General features: G+C 36.9%; 2 protein-coding genes across 3 annotated transcripts in view; one reads left to right on the top strand and one right to left on the bottom strand.

The window, feature by feature from the left end:
- The first annotated feature begins 1,277 nt into the window (after positions 1-1,277).
- tmem64 (transmembrane protein 64) overlaps positions 1,278-17,667 on the top strand; it is a 24,792-nt gene continuing 8,402 nt past the window's right edge. The window contains exons 1-3 of one of the 2 annotated variants that reach the window (XR_001635731.1): positions 1,278-2,727; positions 6,810-6,965; positions 10,122-10,501. Coding sequence is in view for 1 of the 2 variants with exons in the window: in XM_016504367.1 (XP_016359853.1) it covers positions 2,026-2,727; positions 6,810-6,965; positions 10,122-10,307 (1,044 nt within the window). In the remaining variant the exon portion in view is untranslated. Of the gene's footprint in view, positions 2,728-6,809; positions 6,966-10,121; positions 10,688-17,667 lie in introns of those variants that run through there. The other variant, XM_016504367.1, reaches the window with a different exon arrangement.
- LOC107702124 (tyrosyl-DNA phosphodiesterase 2) overlaps positions 15,461-17,667 on the bottom strand; it is a 7,002-nt gene continuing 4,795 nt past the window's right edge. Inside the window, exons 6-7 of the mRNA XM_016504366.1 lie at positions 16,522-16,692; positions 15,461-16,334 (exon numbers count right to left, since the gene is read on the bottom strand). Coding sequence (XP_016359852.1) covers positions 16,059-16,334; positions 16,522-16,692 — 447 coding nt within the window. The 3' untranslated portion in view covers positions 15,461-16,058. The remainder of the gene's footprint in view (positions 16,335-16,521; positions 16,693-17,667) is intronic.

The raw sequence follows: 17,667 nt of genomic DNA, 5'->3' as shown, positions 1-17,667 counted from the left end.
AAAAGTATTCTCGTAGCTTCGTATAATTGCGGATGAACCACTGATGTCACATGGATTATTTTACAGATCTCCTTGTTTCTGGACTTGGGAACATTTCAGTTGTATTGCTGTCTATGGATGGTCAGCCATCAAAAATATCTTAATTTGTGTTCCGAAGATGAACGAAGGTCTTACGGATTTGAAACGACATGAGGGTGAGTAATTAATGACAGAATTTTCATTTTTGGGTGAACTATCCCTTTAAGAGCTTGTGTGGCAGCATTCCAGGAGGGACAGGATCTGTTATAAAGGTAAAGGGAGTCAAATATCAAAATGATGAACACTGATAACACTGGAGATCTATGGCTGGCTATTATTATATATTTACCATATTTTAAATACAATCCCAGTGTTTGCTGAAACCGTTTCTTTTTTACTCTTGCTATTGAACTAAGCGTATTTGTATAGGCTAAATGCCTCTTTGAAAAATGACGAAAGAACTTTAAAAACAGAAAACGGGAAGGGAAGAAGTTAGATCTGTCAACCCGTCAAAGTCCTTCAGTGGATTTACAAAGCAAACTAGATTTGTATTTCCTAAAGGAAATGCAGTGATTGGCAGCATTAAAAAGATTGTCTTTAATGCTATAAAAATGTAAAGTGACTGTACATCACAGCAGCTTTGTGTTTTCATGTCACAATGCTCAATTTGGGCCTTTTCATTGGCTGAGCACGTGAATCAACATGCGTCTTTTTTTTTCACGTGGCTTTTAAAGGCTGAATATTCTATCAGTGTAACTTAAGGAGATTTATTCTTGACATTTAATCTTAACATTTATAGATATTTATAGAATCTAAATTTAAATATATCTAATATCTAATGCTAAATTTATCTGTAAAAGGAGGTATTAGAAAGTATAAAAAATAAATTAACAAGAAAACAATAAAGGTACATTATACTTTGTTCAAAGAGTGTCTAATACTATCCAATCTATGTTGTCACTCAATAACACCAAAAATATTGTTTTTACTAAATCTAAATAAAGCTTGAAAAGAGACCCAAAGTATACCAAAAAGCATGAATGCATTTATGTATGTATGTATTTTATTTATTTATTTTATTGTTGTGTTATGAGGCAGAAATGGGTTTACAAGCTGGAGCCCCCCCCCCCGATTATTAAATAAAAAATTATTATTATTATTAATATAAATAATTATGTGTGTGCGTGTGTGTGCATATATACATATATATATATATATATATATATAGGATAGCCTAGTGTCCAATGTGTGTGTTTTACTCAATAACACCAAAAAAGCAGTGTTTATAGTAAATTTATTTTTATGTATACTGGATTATCCAACACTATCAACCGACCATGAGTGAAATATTTCCACTAGTGAATGTACTTTACACTAAAATGTTACAGTGAACACTGAACAGCCTTTTCAGGTGAATCAGAGAGCAGTTGTGTGTTATCGCGATACTCACAGCCGTCGCACGGAATGCTGGGAAACAAACAGTGGTATGAATAACGCTTGGCGTAAACATCCCTTACCTATGTGTACAAGAGCTCGCGGAGCGCAAGTAAACAAGCAGTCCGGCAAACGCAGCGACCGTCTTTCACAGCTCTTATAACCGCGCTCAGCTGAGCGAAGAGATGTGACACTTTGAGCGGCGGGACTCTGGAGCGAGCTGTGCCTGGACTCGGGAAAGTTGAGCGTGTGTGTGATTGATCCGTCAGACAGGGGCGGTCTGAGAGGGGTTTATTCCTCTGATGTTGGGATCGAGAGTATGGCGTTCATAAGCGAACGACAGCTGACGCGCTTGCATCTCAAGTCCTTGAAGTGGCACGACTCCACATCAGTCTTTCCGAGATAAATCACTAGATTATAAATCACTGGACTGCTAGTCTTCGCTTTCCAGGGAAATCGTTGCTGATCGCATCGCCAGAGGAGCCCGGGTTGGGCAACGTGTAGCCTACATTCAAGGGTCAACATTTTGGACTGGTCCAATCGATTAATTCAGTGGAGTCATATGAAGTCGGGATGAATATGTGGACCTCGGGGCCAGTGCAGGGTGTGCTGAAAGCCCTGAAGCACGCCGCGGGCAAAGGACACCTCCAGCTGAGCCGCTGGCTGCAGCGCACCCCGGACCCCCTGGACTGCGACAAGATCGACATCTTGATCTGTAACGTCTTTGACGAGCGAGGGAACGGCGGGAAACCGGAGGCGGACCCCGCGGGTCACACCGAGACCGGCGCGTCCTTCACTCCCGAGTTCAGGCATCCGTGCTGCATCACCACCTGTTGCTTTAAAAGCGCCCTGCTGGCGTGCGTCCTGACCGCCGTGTGCTTCTCCTCGGTGGCTCTGGTGCGCCAATACTTGAAGGACGTGTTGCTGTGGGTGGAGAGTTTGGACAGTTTTGTGGGAGCCATGCTGTTCATAGTGGGCTTGATCACGGTGTCGTTCCCCTGCGGCTGGGGGTACATCGTGCTGAACGTGGCCGCGGGGTATTTGTATGGGTTTGTGTTGGGCATGGGGCTGGTGATGGTTGGGGTTTTGATCGGGACTTTCATCGCTCATGTGGTGTGTAAGCGACTGCTGACGAACTGGGTTCTGGGTAAGATCGGCAGCAGTGAACAGCTGAGTGCTGTTATTCGGGTGGTGGAGGGTGGAAGTGGACTCAAAATCGTGGCCTTAGCGAGACTCACGCCGATCCCTTTCGGCCTCCAGAACGCGGTCTTCTCGGTAAGTCACTTTTGGCCATTTATGCTATTGACACAATTGTTGTTTTTAACAAGGAATTAACGCACGTCAGATGTTTTCGTTTAACCAATTTAGCACCACTGTTATTTAGGTGTCATTGTTAGAGTGCCATAGTTTTTATTAATTGTTTCGGATTATATTTATTTATATTAACCGTTTTCACTATAATTTGACAGTTTTAGTAATTTTTTTGTATTATTTGGTATTTGTATTCGTTTTTATTTATTATTTTACTTCAGTTTTATGCACCAAGAGCTTGTAACACTCCAAAGAGAAAGGAAAAATTGAAATCGCATCATATGACCCCTTTAAGTGAGAAATTTTGTTCTGGCAACTAGCTAAAATAATATAAGTTTAAGAGTTTTAATATGTTTTATTTCAGCTGACGTTTATTTTGTTTTAAGTAACAAAGTGGTTAAGTGGTTTTAGTTAACCCTATAACCCAACATCAATTTCAAGTGTGATATTGCTTTTATACAGCAGTTCACTAGAACAGAATCGATAGATAAGTAATAACAGATAATAAATAACAGATAATTTATATTGTGAAAATTTCCTTTCAGACAAAGAAAAAAAAATGCCAGTTAATTTTGAGTTGAATTACTGACATAAATGAACTTTTCCACGACATTCTAATTTATTGAGATGCACCTGTATTTGAAAATCGCTCCAAATGAAGAAAATGGTCTAGCTTTGTTGTTATCAAGAAATGTCTGCAATCAATTCCTTTTTATTAAAAAGCCGATCTGGATCAACATATGAGTGGTTTGTGATAAAGATTTCCCATCCCGCTCAAAGTGTTCTGCAATCATTCTGCTCTAAATCCATTCCGTGATTTACACATACTCACTAGTGAGAGAAACCCTGCATTGAGCGACACTGAAGCAAAAAACGTTGACATTCAGGCTTTCACAAACTTTTTTTCGCTGCAGCCAAACATGATTCTCCCTATTTATTTATGCATTTTTAATTGATTAATTTATTTGATTTATTTTAGCTGAGTAAAAAGACATCCAGCACACAAAGGTATCTGATTAATAGCATTGAAGTGGCTGTTAAATTTTAAGGGACGTCCAGGTGGCTATTAAACAATTAAAACCTACAGCTCAGAGCCAGATTTAAATCAAACATAACTGCTCTTCACGCAGGATCAAGGGTATAAAGACAGGTCTCTCTGTACATTGTAATATTCCCCTCAGACACTTTACACAACCAACATAATACATTTTTAATTAGCTGACACACATGAGAAAGAAACTGCAACCTTTAACAATGACAGAGGACAGTAAAGAACAGTGATACATACCTACTGCAGTGTCTTAACAGCATTTTTAGCCTTACTCAGAATTACGTGTAACCCAGTTTCTTTAACCTTTTTGATAAATACATGGTGACACATGTAAATATACTGCAACATTTAAATAATTTACCAAAAAAGTTACACAGTTTTCTGGGCTCCTAAATGTGATTTTAATGTGATTTTAATTTTATGTAAATGATTTAGTGCAGTCACTGTTCTGCGAGCTGTGTTTTATTCTCTTCGTTCAGAAGTTGTTTCTTAAAACAAAGAAAGATTACATCTGCTTATTTTGAATTAGATTTGAGAGACTTTCTGAGAGGTTAAGGCTGGTTTGGTTTTTGATATGAACTTGTGGACTTGCAGCCTGCCATTTTAGAACATATTTGACTATTGTTTGCCCTGTTTGCATAATTTATTCACTGGATGATTCATATGTTAATGTATTTCTCCTTTGAAGTTTTTTTATGATGGTGATGATTATGAGCAGATGTTTTTTAATACAAGTTGAAGGTTTAACACCACTTCCACTTGACAGATCATGTTATTTTGTCTGACAGTGACTGATCATATCTGGGTTTCAGGAGTGCTGGAAATGAACATTGAACACCTGCTTACTTCAGGAATTTATGTCTTTTTTTAGGTTAACAAACAGCTTTAACGTTAAACAGCTGTTTAACTGCACAGTTAATTAAAAATATTCAAAATTACAGTTACGCTGCTGCAATTAAATAACTGTAAAAAATGCTGTTTTTTTGCAGCGGTTAAACATTTGTAACATTGTGTGCATGAATGCAGAGATGAATCAGAACATTTAACATTTGTATATTAGACTTCTTAATAAAGGCAGCTGTTAAATACTGGATGCTGAAGACACATCGCCTGGCACACACAAAGCTTTAAACCAAAGTGCTAGTTATTTAGTAAATTTGCATTTGCGATTTGGATTTTGTACAACACCCAATATGTACTGTAATCAAAACTAGAATACTCCCAATTATAATCAACAAGCTGTAAACATTCTGTAATAAAATATTGATTCTGTTGCGTAGCTACGCGTAACTCTGTGTGTGAGCAGTCTGGACTGTTGTGTGAAATTGTGTAAACTAACAACGGACAGGATGGGAGTGTTCTAGTATTGGCATGGTGCTCACTTTCTGTGTATAATTAATTACACGTTTGAATAGCAGTTTTCTTTTCATGCAGTTAAGAGGACCAGTAAAGAAAAATGGCCATTTATTTGCAGTCTTGATTTACAGATGTATAAAATCACAATAAAATCAGAAACACTGAATTCCCAGCTTCTGTTAAAACAGTTATCATTAACTAAAATAGTAAAAACATTGTTACTTGAAATAAAATAAATATTAACTGAAGTAAAAAAAAATATTTATTTAAAAAAAAAAAAAGATTTAGACTTTTACCAAAGCAACATTTCTCATTTTTAAATCGGATTCGGAAGATATAAAAATAAAAACGAATTCAAATGTTAATAAAAAATGATATATCTCAATGATGCTAAAATTCTGTTTAGATGCCTATGACTTGCAGTTGCCCTACGCAAAATAGAAAAAAAGGCTTGTGCAGCCCTGTTTAGCCATCACTTTTGAGTTAAAAGTAACCTACATTACGCTAGCTCAAGTGTCATTGCCCTTAAAGCAACGTAAGTCTGTGTTCATTCTGAAGGACGCTGTAGTGATCGAGCACTTGGGTCATCTCAGTAACTTTACATGGGGTTGAACCCGATACCTGAGTCAGTTCTCTCGCTCCATTAGCCTGCCACCCTCTACTATAGTCCTAATATCAATGAGGATGTTATTCAGTTTGTATCAGTCTACATTTGGAAAGTGAGTGAACAAAGTGCCTCTTAACTGTGTTGACCCTAATTGGTTTTATTTCGCCTTTCTTTTTTTACATAACAGAGGGATCACAGCCCAAGGGTGTGATATTTCGGCACTAAACGGGTCACACTGGAATTATGTTTCGCATCCTCAGTAAGCACATCCTATAGAAAGGGCCGTATTTCAATGTGCCCTGCGCTTTCTGCTGAAGCAGAATGTGATGCGTTATGTAGGTAACCCAACACAATGCATGCGCCTGCGTAGTGCATACTTAAAATATTGCTTCACAGCAATTTACAATGAAGTCGCTTCTTGGAACAAGAATGTATCATTTTATCTCGTTCATGAATATTAATAGGTCGACGCAACCCAAATCAAACAATGCCTGCATCTTCGCCAGCCTAATGAGCTAAAATAGAAGGGTTTTACATCATGGTTCATAGTTTAGCACTTGAAGACAGAGATTTGCACCATGTTTTACAGCTCGCACCCAAAGGTGATACAATTGAATTATACAGTGCTTTAATACGTTTATGTAGGGTGTGTTTGCTTAGATTTAAAGATTTCATTTTCAAAGCATTATAGCAATGCAATACAACCAGTAAAACATCCTACATGTGTTGCAGAACAAATCTGGGCATTGTGCTGTATTTACATAGAGGAAATTGAAATGAATATGTGAGATGAATTAAGTGTTTAAAAAAGATTTTTAAATCGCTGGCATGTCAACATATGATAATATAGAAAACCAAAATGATTGATATGGAAATGTTTTCAATTCTATTGCATTAGAGAGGCTAGAAAAGTCCAGTTAGCATGTGAAGGACAATGATGGGGCTAAACGAGGCTGATGACACATTCTTGCAGGCGGTGAAAACACTCTGTGATTAATCTTGACCAACTCTAGTTGTTGCTCTCTTTGACAGATCACAGATGTGTCCTTGCCAAATTATTTAGTGGCTTCCTCAGTGGGACTTCTCCCAACACAACTCCTTAACTCATATCTGGGCACCACCCTGCGCACAATGGAAGACGTGATCGCAGAACAGAGTGTCAGTGGATACTTCGTGTTCAGTCTACAGGTAAGCCTCCAAAAACAAAAATGAAACCGGAAAAGATCTGGAAAGAAAATCGGCAGGAACCCTGTATGTACAGTTTAACATACTCCTTGCAGAATCTTCTAGAAGTTATATTAATTAAAAGAAGTTTATCAAAAGAAGTTTACATTCACATTTGGATCCAAGACTTTGCATTTTAGCAGGCGCTTTTATCCAAAGCAGCTTGCAAATGAGGAGTATCACTAGGATTTTTTTTTTGAGTCACGTTTATTTATAGAGCTTAATACAACACAGAATGCAACGCTGACTCTCTTCCTGTTGATTACTCTATTACCTGTTTTGTTTTTTTAGTGGTGCATAATATAATGTTGCCCTAAAGCTGTTCATTGTTTTGTAAAGTTCTTTGGTTTCCCAGTATGCTTTGCATATTGGAATTCTCAGAATTCACTGGAACTTTCAGTGGCGTTTAGATTTAGCTTTGCCACTTGGACAATTGAGAGACTAATAGACGATAATCACAAAAGGCTATAAACAGTGATTAATGCTAAAGAGTATAACCCAATGTTAAACTTAAACCAGATAATTTGTGTAATTTCATTGATTTTGTCTTGTAGAATTGTTATATATGTCTTCTGCACTATAAATTAGATGAATAAAGTATTTAATAACATCATTGAAAAAATAGTTTTTTATTTTTTAAATTTATTTAAATGGTGTTTTGCAGATTCTGCAATGGATATGTAACCGTATGAGGAAATGAAATATTTATGTCTAGTCTAGATTCTTGTGGAACCTGTAGTAAACCATAATTATAGATGGTCATTGGCAGAGCTTTGACCAAAAATGTGTTCTTGTTTTGCATTTGCCCTTGTGTGTAGTAAAGTTAGATGCCAGTAATGAATTCTTGACTGAAACAGGATGTTTCGAGATATCAGCCAAGGAATTATTGCTTAAATTTACAACCACACTGAATAAGTCCCATCATGTGGATGTTTGTATCAACCGTCGTCCAGCTCAGTCTGCAGATCCGCCCAGTGACTCGCTCTCTCTGTTCCTCTCATCAGATCTTCATCAGCATAACTTGCAAAAATCATGATCTGAGTCTGTTTTGGTCTGCAAACTGGATGTATACACTACCGTTTAATTTGAAGAATTGTTTAATTTTTTTATAATTTTTTTTTTTTCATCTAAAGGTATTGCTTGATGGATTGTTTCTTTTCGTATTATGTCTAGAGTAAGAAAAACTATTATCAGTTAGTACCACCTACCTAAAAATTCTGGCTTTTGCCAAACTGGGAACACTTTTGCTACTCTGCAGTTTTGTAAGGAACAGATGGGAGGGAAGGACATTTTCTTAGCTGGTTATTTAAGGATGTCCTGCCAAGAACCTTTAGTACAGCGTGATTAGCTCAGCGGTATGATCGTACGTGTTCGATTTCTCATTCTCATATTGAGAGGACTGAAATTCTTTGCCTTCTTTCTTGTATTATTTAACCAAATGCTTTATTATAGGGCTGTGAGCATTTTTGACAACACTTTTGTTAATTTTTTCATTGTTAGAATCATAATTCAAAACATTTGCACATATGGAATTTAACAAACTGAATATGTAAGATAAAGACGAAATGCAGAAAAGCGGGGAAAGTAATTATGATGAATATATTCTATATATTGAATATATAATATATTTGTATAATTATTTAAAGATATGTATTTATATAAATATTTTCCCTAAATTAGGGGAAAATATATATATAAAAAGGGAAGCATTGTCATTTGTTAGTACTTTTTTATTATTATTATTATTATTATTATTATTATTATGTAATGAATGCTGAAGTTCAACATTATTCACATCAGTCTAATGGGTTGTTGGCACTGTGCTGAAATGGCTCACGATTGCCTACAATGCATCTTTTGGCAGTTTTTCTCAAAAATGCACACCAGTGAAAATTCAGCTCAAAGCCTCCACAGCACACTTGAGCACGACAAGAACAGCTGCAAATAAAAGACAAAACGACAAACTACAATGTTATTACACGACTCCAGTCATGGTAATGTCTGTCGTTCCCTCCTTAGAGATTCACCTAATTAGAAACAAAAGACTCCTGAGCACTGACTGACGTATTTGGGTCCTGGCTATATAATTTAGCACAGGCTTCTGATAACGAGCTCAGAGCCGCAGTGAACTCACAGCTTCCACACCGGGAACATGAAATCCCTCCATGCAAGGGATTTCACGCAATCCTGGTGCTTAGTTTGTTTGTTTTGTCCTCTCGTTACATTCACCCATACACTACGACACTATTGTGCTGGTTGACATGAAATTATACTGTAAATTCAGCCGTTCATGCTTTAAATCATTGTGGAGGTGACTTTGATTTACTTTTTGTCATTGTGAGCTTTTTATCCACATTTTTCTTTTTTTTATAAGAAACACATGCTCTAAATGATGGGTTTCCCAGAAACTACACTCAGTCGGCAGTGACTTCATTCTCAGTGTCATTTGAGACTCGCCGTTTGGTTTACAGCATCAACACTAGAGCGTCACCATAATCTGACAATCAGTGGAACACTGCCGCGCTGCTCATTCCGAAAAACCATCTCATCTTACTCTGTATTTACATCTCCAGTTATAGTTTTGCTGCTACTTAGACTGTAGGGTCTGAGTGAAATGCTGACAAGGGCTCGAATTAATATTGCAATTTTACTAAGTGATCTACACCATCTCGTTTTTTCTTGCATGGAGTGTGCGCAAATAGATTTTCTAACAAGTTGTTACATTTATTTTGAAAAGTGCAGGTGTAACTGTGCACAAATGGACACATTCCTTAACTTAAAAATGGGACGAAATATGTAACCGTATGAGGAAATGAAATATTTATGTCTAGTCTAGATTCTTGTGGAACCTGTAGTAAACCATAATTATAGATGGTCATTGGCAGAGCTTTGACCAAAAATGTGTTCTTGTTTTGCATTTGCCCTTGTGTGTAGTAAAGTTAGATGCCAGTAATGAATTCTTGACTGAAACAGGATGTTTCGAGATATCAGCCAAGGAATTATTGCTTAAATTTACAACCACACTGAATAAGTCCCATCATGTGGATGTTTGTATCAACCGTCGTCCAGCTCAGTCTGCAGATCCGCCCAGTGACTCACTCTCTCTGTTCCTCTCATCAGATCTTCATCAGCATAGGCCTGATGTTTTACGTTGTACATCGAGCACAAGTGGAACTGAACGCCGCCATTGCAGCCTGCCAGTTGGAGCTGAAGACGTCGTACATGAACGGCGAAGCGGCCAACCACGGCGGCTCGACCTACTGCAGCAAATGGGCTGCTGCGGGAGGGGGGATCAACGTGGTCTGAACGCCACTTTTATCCAGTTGGACGGATGGAGATCTGTCTCGGCTGTGTCAGGGAGTCTTGGGAGCTGCTACAGTCCCAGCCAGCTGTTCTGGTTATGATGGAGGTCTGATGTGGAGCGGCACTGGACTGTGAAAGAGCCGAAGAGCCCATCATCAGGCTTTGATGGAAACATTGCCCAAAGACTGGGACCCAGGGTCAGTATTATATCAGAAGTTTATGAGATTGACTTGAGATCTGTTTGCTTTTGCGGTGCATTTTCTTTTTTTATGATACTAATATAAAACTATATAACTTTATAGGCGATCTAAAGCATGAAATGGGTAAATTAATTAAAGCAAATGTTATAGAATTGTAGTTAGTTACTAAAGAGGGCACAACTAATATATCAGGTTAATATGCTTAAGATGTTTCCTTTTTTTTGTTTATATATATATATTTAAATCATTGTGGAGGTGACTTTGATTTACTTTTTGTCATTGTGAGCTCTTTATCCACATTTTTCTTTTTTTTATAAGAAACACATGCTCTAAATGATGGGTTTCCCAGAAACTACACTCAGTCGGCAGTGACTTCATTCTCAGTGTCATTTGAGACTCGCCGTTTGGTTTACAGCATCAACACTAGAGCGTCACCATAATCTGACAATCAGTGGAACACTGCCGCGCTGCTCATTCCGAAAAACCATCTCATCTTACTCTGTATTTACATCTCCAGTTATAGTTTTGCTGCTACTTAGACTGTAGGGTCTGAGTGAAATGCTGACAAGGGCTCGAATTAATATTGCAATTTTACTAAGTGATCTACACCATCTCGTTTTTTCTTGCATGGAGTGTGCGCAAATAGATTTTCTAACAAGTTGTTACATTTATTTTGAAAAGTGCAGGTGTAACTGTGCACAAATGGACACATTCCTTAACTTAAAAATGGGACGAATGGTTTTTTATTTAATTTTTTTCTCCAAGGAAATGGAATAGCCCCTCTGTTTTCTGAATTTAGCAATAAATAAAAACTGAACGTGCTGACTCACCATCTGAGTTACATTGTAGAGATCCAACAATCCTGGTCTTGTGTTACGATGTCAACCTGCCTTGTACCTCTTGCTGCCTAAGACATTGAAACGGGACACTTGCCTGCGGTGTGTTCAGACTTTAATTCGAGCAGGCATGGGGTTGCGATAACTGAAAAGCTGAAGATTGTTGGGATGTAAAATGCAAAAAGAATCCAAATTTAACAAACGACAAAAATAAATGACAATTTGAGGATATGTATCAGTGCTTTTGTCTTATTTTTTCCAGTTCAAATGACAGTGGGATATGCAACAGTGCGCATAATAGCAAAGGGGTCATGTGAGGTTCTTGGCAAACCTTAATCTGAGATTACAGCACATTTAAAAAAAAAAAAAACACATGTAATTTCAGATTAGGGCACATCAGGTACTATACTGAAACCTCTTGACCCCTTTGACAAGTGCATTTTACTTACACTGTATTTTGTTATACAGAGAATTTTGCAATGTGAATAAATATTTATCGCTGTACCATGCTTGTTCAGTGTTATTTATGAAATAAAATTGTTGAAAAATTCCACGAGCATCTTGTGCTGTGCTCTCTAGTCTACATAAATACCCCAGTGTTTCCAGTAGCCCCTCACTGCAGAACACAAGATTCAGGGGGCGGGGTTGGATCCACATCTAGGGGGTGGAGATGGGTAGGTTTAGGGGTGGAGTTGGGTGGGTTTAGGGGAGGAGATGGGTGGGTTTAGGGATCGGGGGTGGAGATGGGTAGGTTTAGGTATATGTAAGGTGGGAGGAGTTGGATCTGGATCCAACCATGCCACCTGGATCTTGTGTTCTGCAGTGAGGACCATCTCAGTGTTTCTGCATTTAATTCAGTGTAGGAGACACGTCTTAGAACGGGCTCTTAACAGAAGATGGTTTGTTTGCTGATAATTCAGTTTAGTTCAGATTGACAGTGCTATATTGTCTGCTTAAGTAATTAAGATTTCATTCCTCACATGGTTGCCTCCTGTTTCAGTATCTGTTATCTTGGAGTTGCAGTGACATAGTACAAACTGCACCATTATCTAACCTAAAGCATGCAGGCTGAACTGTGAAATGTGGAAGATCCAACCCAGTCTCACAGGATTTACGTATGTAACTTTTTACAAGGTAGATATTCATATTCATATGGTTTTATATGAAATTGTACAATGTTGAACTGTAGGAAAACGTGTTTTTTTTTAGAACCATGAAGGTCCACCATTTACCCCAACCATTAATATGTTTGACTCACATCATAAAAATATATACGAAAATGCCACCTTGTAAATTTTGCATTCATTTTTATTATTTATTCATTTAATTATTCATTTTTACAATGTGAATCAAATGAAAACATACAATTAAAAAACATAACTGAACAAAAACGTATGATTTTTAGAAAATAATCAAAAAGGTCCCCACCCCCCCAAAACCAACCTAATATCATGAGAAAACTATTGTAAACTATTTTATAAAGAGAAAATTTCATATAAATTTGTACGATGTGAATTGTATGAAAACTTTTTTCAATTTTTTTCAATTTTTTTTTTTTTTACAAAAAGCATGTAGGTCGTTCCCTAACTCCACCTCTAAACATAACCAACCCGATCTCAGAAGAAAGCATAACTATTTTACAAGGTACCAATTTTTTATTAATTTTGTACAACATAAATCAAATAACAAAAAAACTAAGTTCCACCCCCAAATATAACCAACTTGGTCTCACTGGAAAATTGTACCATTTTACAATGTGGCAAATTTGTATGAATTTGTACAATGTAAATTGTACGAAGATTTACGAAAAAGAAAAAAAAAGAAAGATGAATGTCCACCCCTAACCCAACCCCCTAAATATAGCCAACCCAATTTTATGATGTGAAAAAATATGAAAATTCATCATCATGTCGTTCCAAACCCGTAAGACCTTTGTTCGTCTTCGGAACACAAATTAAGATATAGTTATGAAATCCGAGAGCTTTCTGTTCTACGTCAGAACGCCGGCTCCTGCGTCAGCAGCAACACACGCATGTGTCGCACATCTAAGACCGACACGGAAGAGAAAAATATGGTTAAATAAAGACGTTATTTTTGTTTTCCTCACACACAAAAAGTATTCTCGTTGCTTCACAAAATTATGGTTGAACCACTGATGTCACATGGACTATTTTAACGATGTCCTTACTATCTTTCTGGGCCTTGAATGTGTCAGTTGTGTCTGTGCAGGGTCATCTTAATTTGTGTAATTAATGACAGAATTTACATTTTTGTGTGAACTATCCTTTTAAACGAACAAACAAAAAAGAACAGTAAGCAGGAAGGTCCACCGCTAAACATAATAAACAGCCCCAATCTCATGGGAAAGTATAAATATTTTACCAGGTGCCAATTTCATGACTTTGTATAATGTGAATATTAGAAAACGTATGATTTTTACAAATAAAAAGTACCCATGAAGGGCCCTCCTAAACATAAAGCAAGAAAATAATAATACATTCACATAAATAATATCCACCAATTCACTAAAGCGTAAAATAGTTATGAATTGCCTTGAGATTGTGTTGGAAGATCCCTGCTGGAGTTGTTCCATGACCGTAACCTTGTGTGTCCCTGATAAGGGAAAGCCCTCCTGGAAAGTGCTGACCAAACAAACACATCACGTGCTTGTCATTACGTTACCATTGATTGCATGTTCGGTCTAGTATATTGACATCGCTGTCTTTAACATTTGGAGAGGACTGATCTGAAAGTCCCACTATTCCCCCTTCCCTGAAATAGCATGTGCTCCTGGCCATGTGTCAAAACAATTCAATGTGCTACAGTGATGCCTATTGAGGGGTAGATCATTGCGATTTACTACCATGTCTTGTTGAGGACAATGAGAGCCTCTAACAACCTCTAACAGTCTTGTGTCAGCTACAAGTATAAGGATATTCAAACAAACCTATCACAGGACTGGCCCTTTAAGTAACAGTGGATGTTATCCTGGAGAGAGGGGCAAGGAGAGTGTGTTTGCGCCGCGAGCAGACCTCTGTGAGCCAGTCATACAGACCCCAAGGGCAGATCTGTGGCAGTCTGACCTGGTTTAGATGTAATATTTACTCATCTGACCAAGCCAAAGCTTTATTAGCCTTGGCAGTGAGGTGTCTTTCAAGGTTGTCTGGAGTCACGTGTCCACCCTGCTTAAGACAGCTGCTGCCTTGACACTCATATGCTTTCAGCTCATTTAGGACAGTTAAGAGGAGACCTCACCAACTGGAATAAGTACCATATTTATCTGAACATTATTTCAGAGATAAATCCAGTGAGCTCAGGCTGTGGTAGTTTAAGCATCAGAAGATAAACAGACTCGCTAGTTTATTTAATTTGTCTAACAATGTCCACTTTTTTTTTTTTAATTCCCACCAGTGTTATTTCAGTGCACCCCATCTCAATGTATTGCTTTAATAGCATTCTGTGATGGAAATGATAGTTTAGAGAATTACATTTTTGAAATAAAATGGCAGACTCCTTTGTTTTGCTAAGGCTAATTTCAAAGCTATAATTGTATGTATTCAAATGCACAATTAAATAATATTTTCACACTTTTTGCGCAAAATTACAGCTTGATTGGTAATGATGCACAGTAACAATATTCTATTCGCAACTGATACTTTTTGTTGCACATCATGTCATATTCACTGATCTATAATAGAGAACATTATATATAGATCAGTGGTCATAACTGCATACAGACAAACTTTTGAAAAAAAAAAAAAATTCTGAACTTCAAAACTGTTCAGTGTGAAGGAAATGCTGGCACAACTAGAGTCAGTCATAATTTTGGGGGGGAAATTATAAATCATTTTACACAATATAATTTGTGATTATAATATAAAAGAAGATAATATAAATAAAAAGAAATATAAAGAGACAAACTGTAAAAGTGAAATAAGGTAAATATATTTTAACTATTGCATTTTGTGTTTGGTTTTTAGTTTTCTGTGTTTAAATCACAGTAATATGTAAATTCTGCAAAGAAATTCTTTATAAACAAAACAAAAATTATTTTAATATATTCTTAATTGAAAATTAAACGTGTTTGGTTCTGTATTTTACAATAGCATTTCTGGGGGTATTTTCAGAATATTACTGTATATGTAGTAGTTCTATGTGCACAATTTTGATGTCATCATTTTACACAGCATTTTAATTTCACAGATTTTTTACAGAACACTGTGTGTGTGTGTAGTTTCAAAAAGTAATAGTACACCATGCCTCTGTTCCAATGACATTTAAAAGTTTATTTATATAACGGGCCATGTTTGAGAAATACTGACCACTTGTGGTGTAATATAGGACACACAACCCGTACCACAATAAATCAAGGTCACATTTATTTAAATAAAATCATTTAAATTCAGTCAACACTTTCACATTTTAAAAGAAATTATGAGAGAGCAGATTGACTGAAATCATGGTTTGAAATAGAAGATTTTGTATGAAAAAAAAACAAAAAACAAAACAACAACTGTGGAATAACAAGTAAACCATTCTATTCAAACCCTTCAATAAGATCTCTTTCTGCACAGTATTTTATATCCAGCTATGCATCCTATTATCTGTATGTCTTTGTATCTTACACTGATCTGTAGTCTGGATTTGTAGGCACTCTTCACATGCTTTATTTTAGTACAAACACTCTTTAAAACCATCTTCTATGAGACATTTAATAATCATGTTTTGAAAGTGCAGTAAATTCCCCAGTGATCACTGGTGTAACGGCCACAGTCCAGTTTCTCCATTCCGACCAAGACCATGTGGTCAGGAGTGACTCTTGGGCCGGTTTTAGCAGACCTAAAGAAGATGCGGTCGAAGCGACATCTGCTGATGTAAGGCACAGTCTTATTGCTGTTTGCTTTCGTGTCCCAGGTGTATCGGCAGTGTTCCTGTTTGCCCAGCTGTTCCCAAACATCACACACACCTGGAGGCAAACCTCCCACCTTTACCACCTACACGGACAGAAACAATCTTCAGAAATGCTGCATTCATTGCACTAGTGGCTTTTACTGCGCTCTCATTCCTCCATCGTATTTGGAGTTATTGTGCTTGTTAGCACAGTATTTCCTAACCTTCTTCTATTATTCAGAGGCCCATCAGTCAAACTCAACTTCAACACTTTTTGTTTTGTTTTTTTACCTCAGAGTCTCTGAGATTGGTGTCCCCGGCAAAAATTACAGTAGCGTCTACTGGTGCTTCCTTCATCTTTTGAAATACGAGCCGCAGTTGTTTCATTCTCTCCTCTGATTGGTTCTTACAGCTTTCTAAATGTGATGTCATCAAGTATAGCTTCTGACCTGAGAAAGTCACCTTAATAAGATACAACAGAGTCAAAAAAATTAATGTGTATAAATAATGAGAAGCAAATGAATTATGAGACACATAATAACCTAGAAAAGTAAATATTAATGTATACATACACTACCATTTAAAAATTTGCAGTCTGAAAGTTTTTTTATTTTTTATTTAAATTAATACTTTTTTTCTGCAAGGATGCATTAAAAGTGGCAGTAAAAGACATTTATAATGTTACAAGCAATTTCTATTTCAAATAAATGCTGCTCTTTTGAATTTTCTATGTTCAAAATGTTCAGCACTTGAGCAGCAAATCAGCACATTAGAATGATTTCTGAAGGATCATGTGACACTGAAGACTGGAGTAATGATGCTGAAAATTCTGATTTGCATCACAGGAATAAATTACATTTTAAAACTTATAGAAATAGAAAACAGTTACTTTAAATTGTAATGGCATTTCACAACATTACTGTTTTCACTGTATTTTTATCAAATAAATACAGAATTGGTACATTGTAATTTCATTCTATTAAAGGGGTCATATGATGCAATTTCAAGTTTTCCTTTCTCTTTGGAATGTTACAAGCTCTTGGTGCATAAAGAAGATCTGTAAAGTTGCAAAGACTAAAGTCTCAAATCCAAAGAGATATTCTTTATAAAAGTTAAGAGTCAACCACACCTACCTAAAACGGCTCGTTCTAACACGCCCCCACACGTCTACCTCACTATGTGGGAAGATTTGCATAACGCCGCCCAAATGTTCACGCAAAGAAAGAAGGCGTAACTTTATTGTTACTGCCACCGCCATGTCGCGAAGACGCTGTGTGTTTAGTTGCAAAATACTTTGTTACAATACTTTGTTTGGTCTTCCAAAAATGTACACGACTAGAAATCAGTGGTTAAGTTGTATTTACAACACTGTTCCAGAACAGTTCAACCCAAATATTCAGATGCGTGCAGCGCATTTTATGGAGGACTGTTTCCTGA

The sequence above is a fragment of the Sinocyclocheilus anshuiensis genome, unplaced genomic scaffold (assembly GCF_001515605.1).
Source record: "Sinocyclocheilus anshuiensis isolate Anshui unplaced genomic scaffold, SAMN03320099.WGS_v1.1 scaffold54, whole genome shotgun sequence".
Taxonomy (NCBI): Eukaryota; Metazoa; Chordata; class Actinopteri; order Cypriniformes; family Cyprinidae; genus Sinocyclocheilus; species Sinocyclocheilus anshuiensis.
This window is presented reverse-complemented; position numbering and strand designations above follow the sequence as displayed.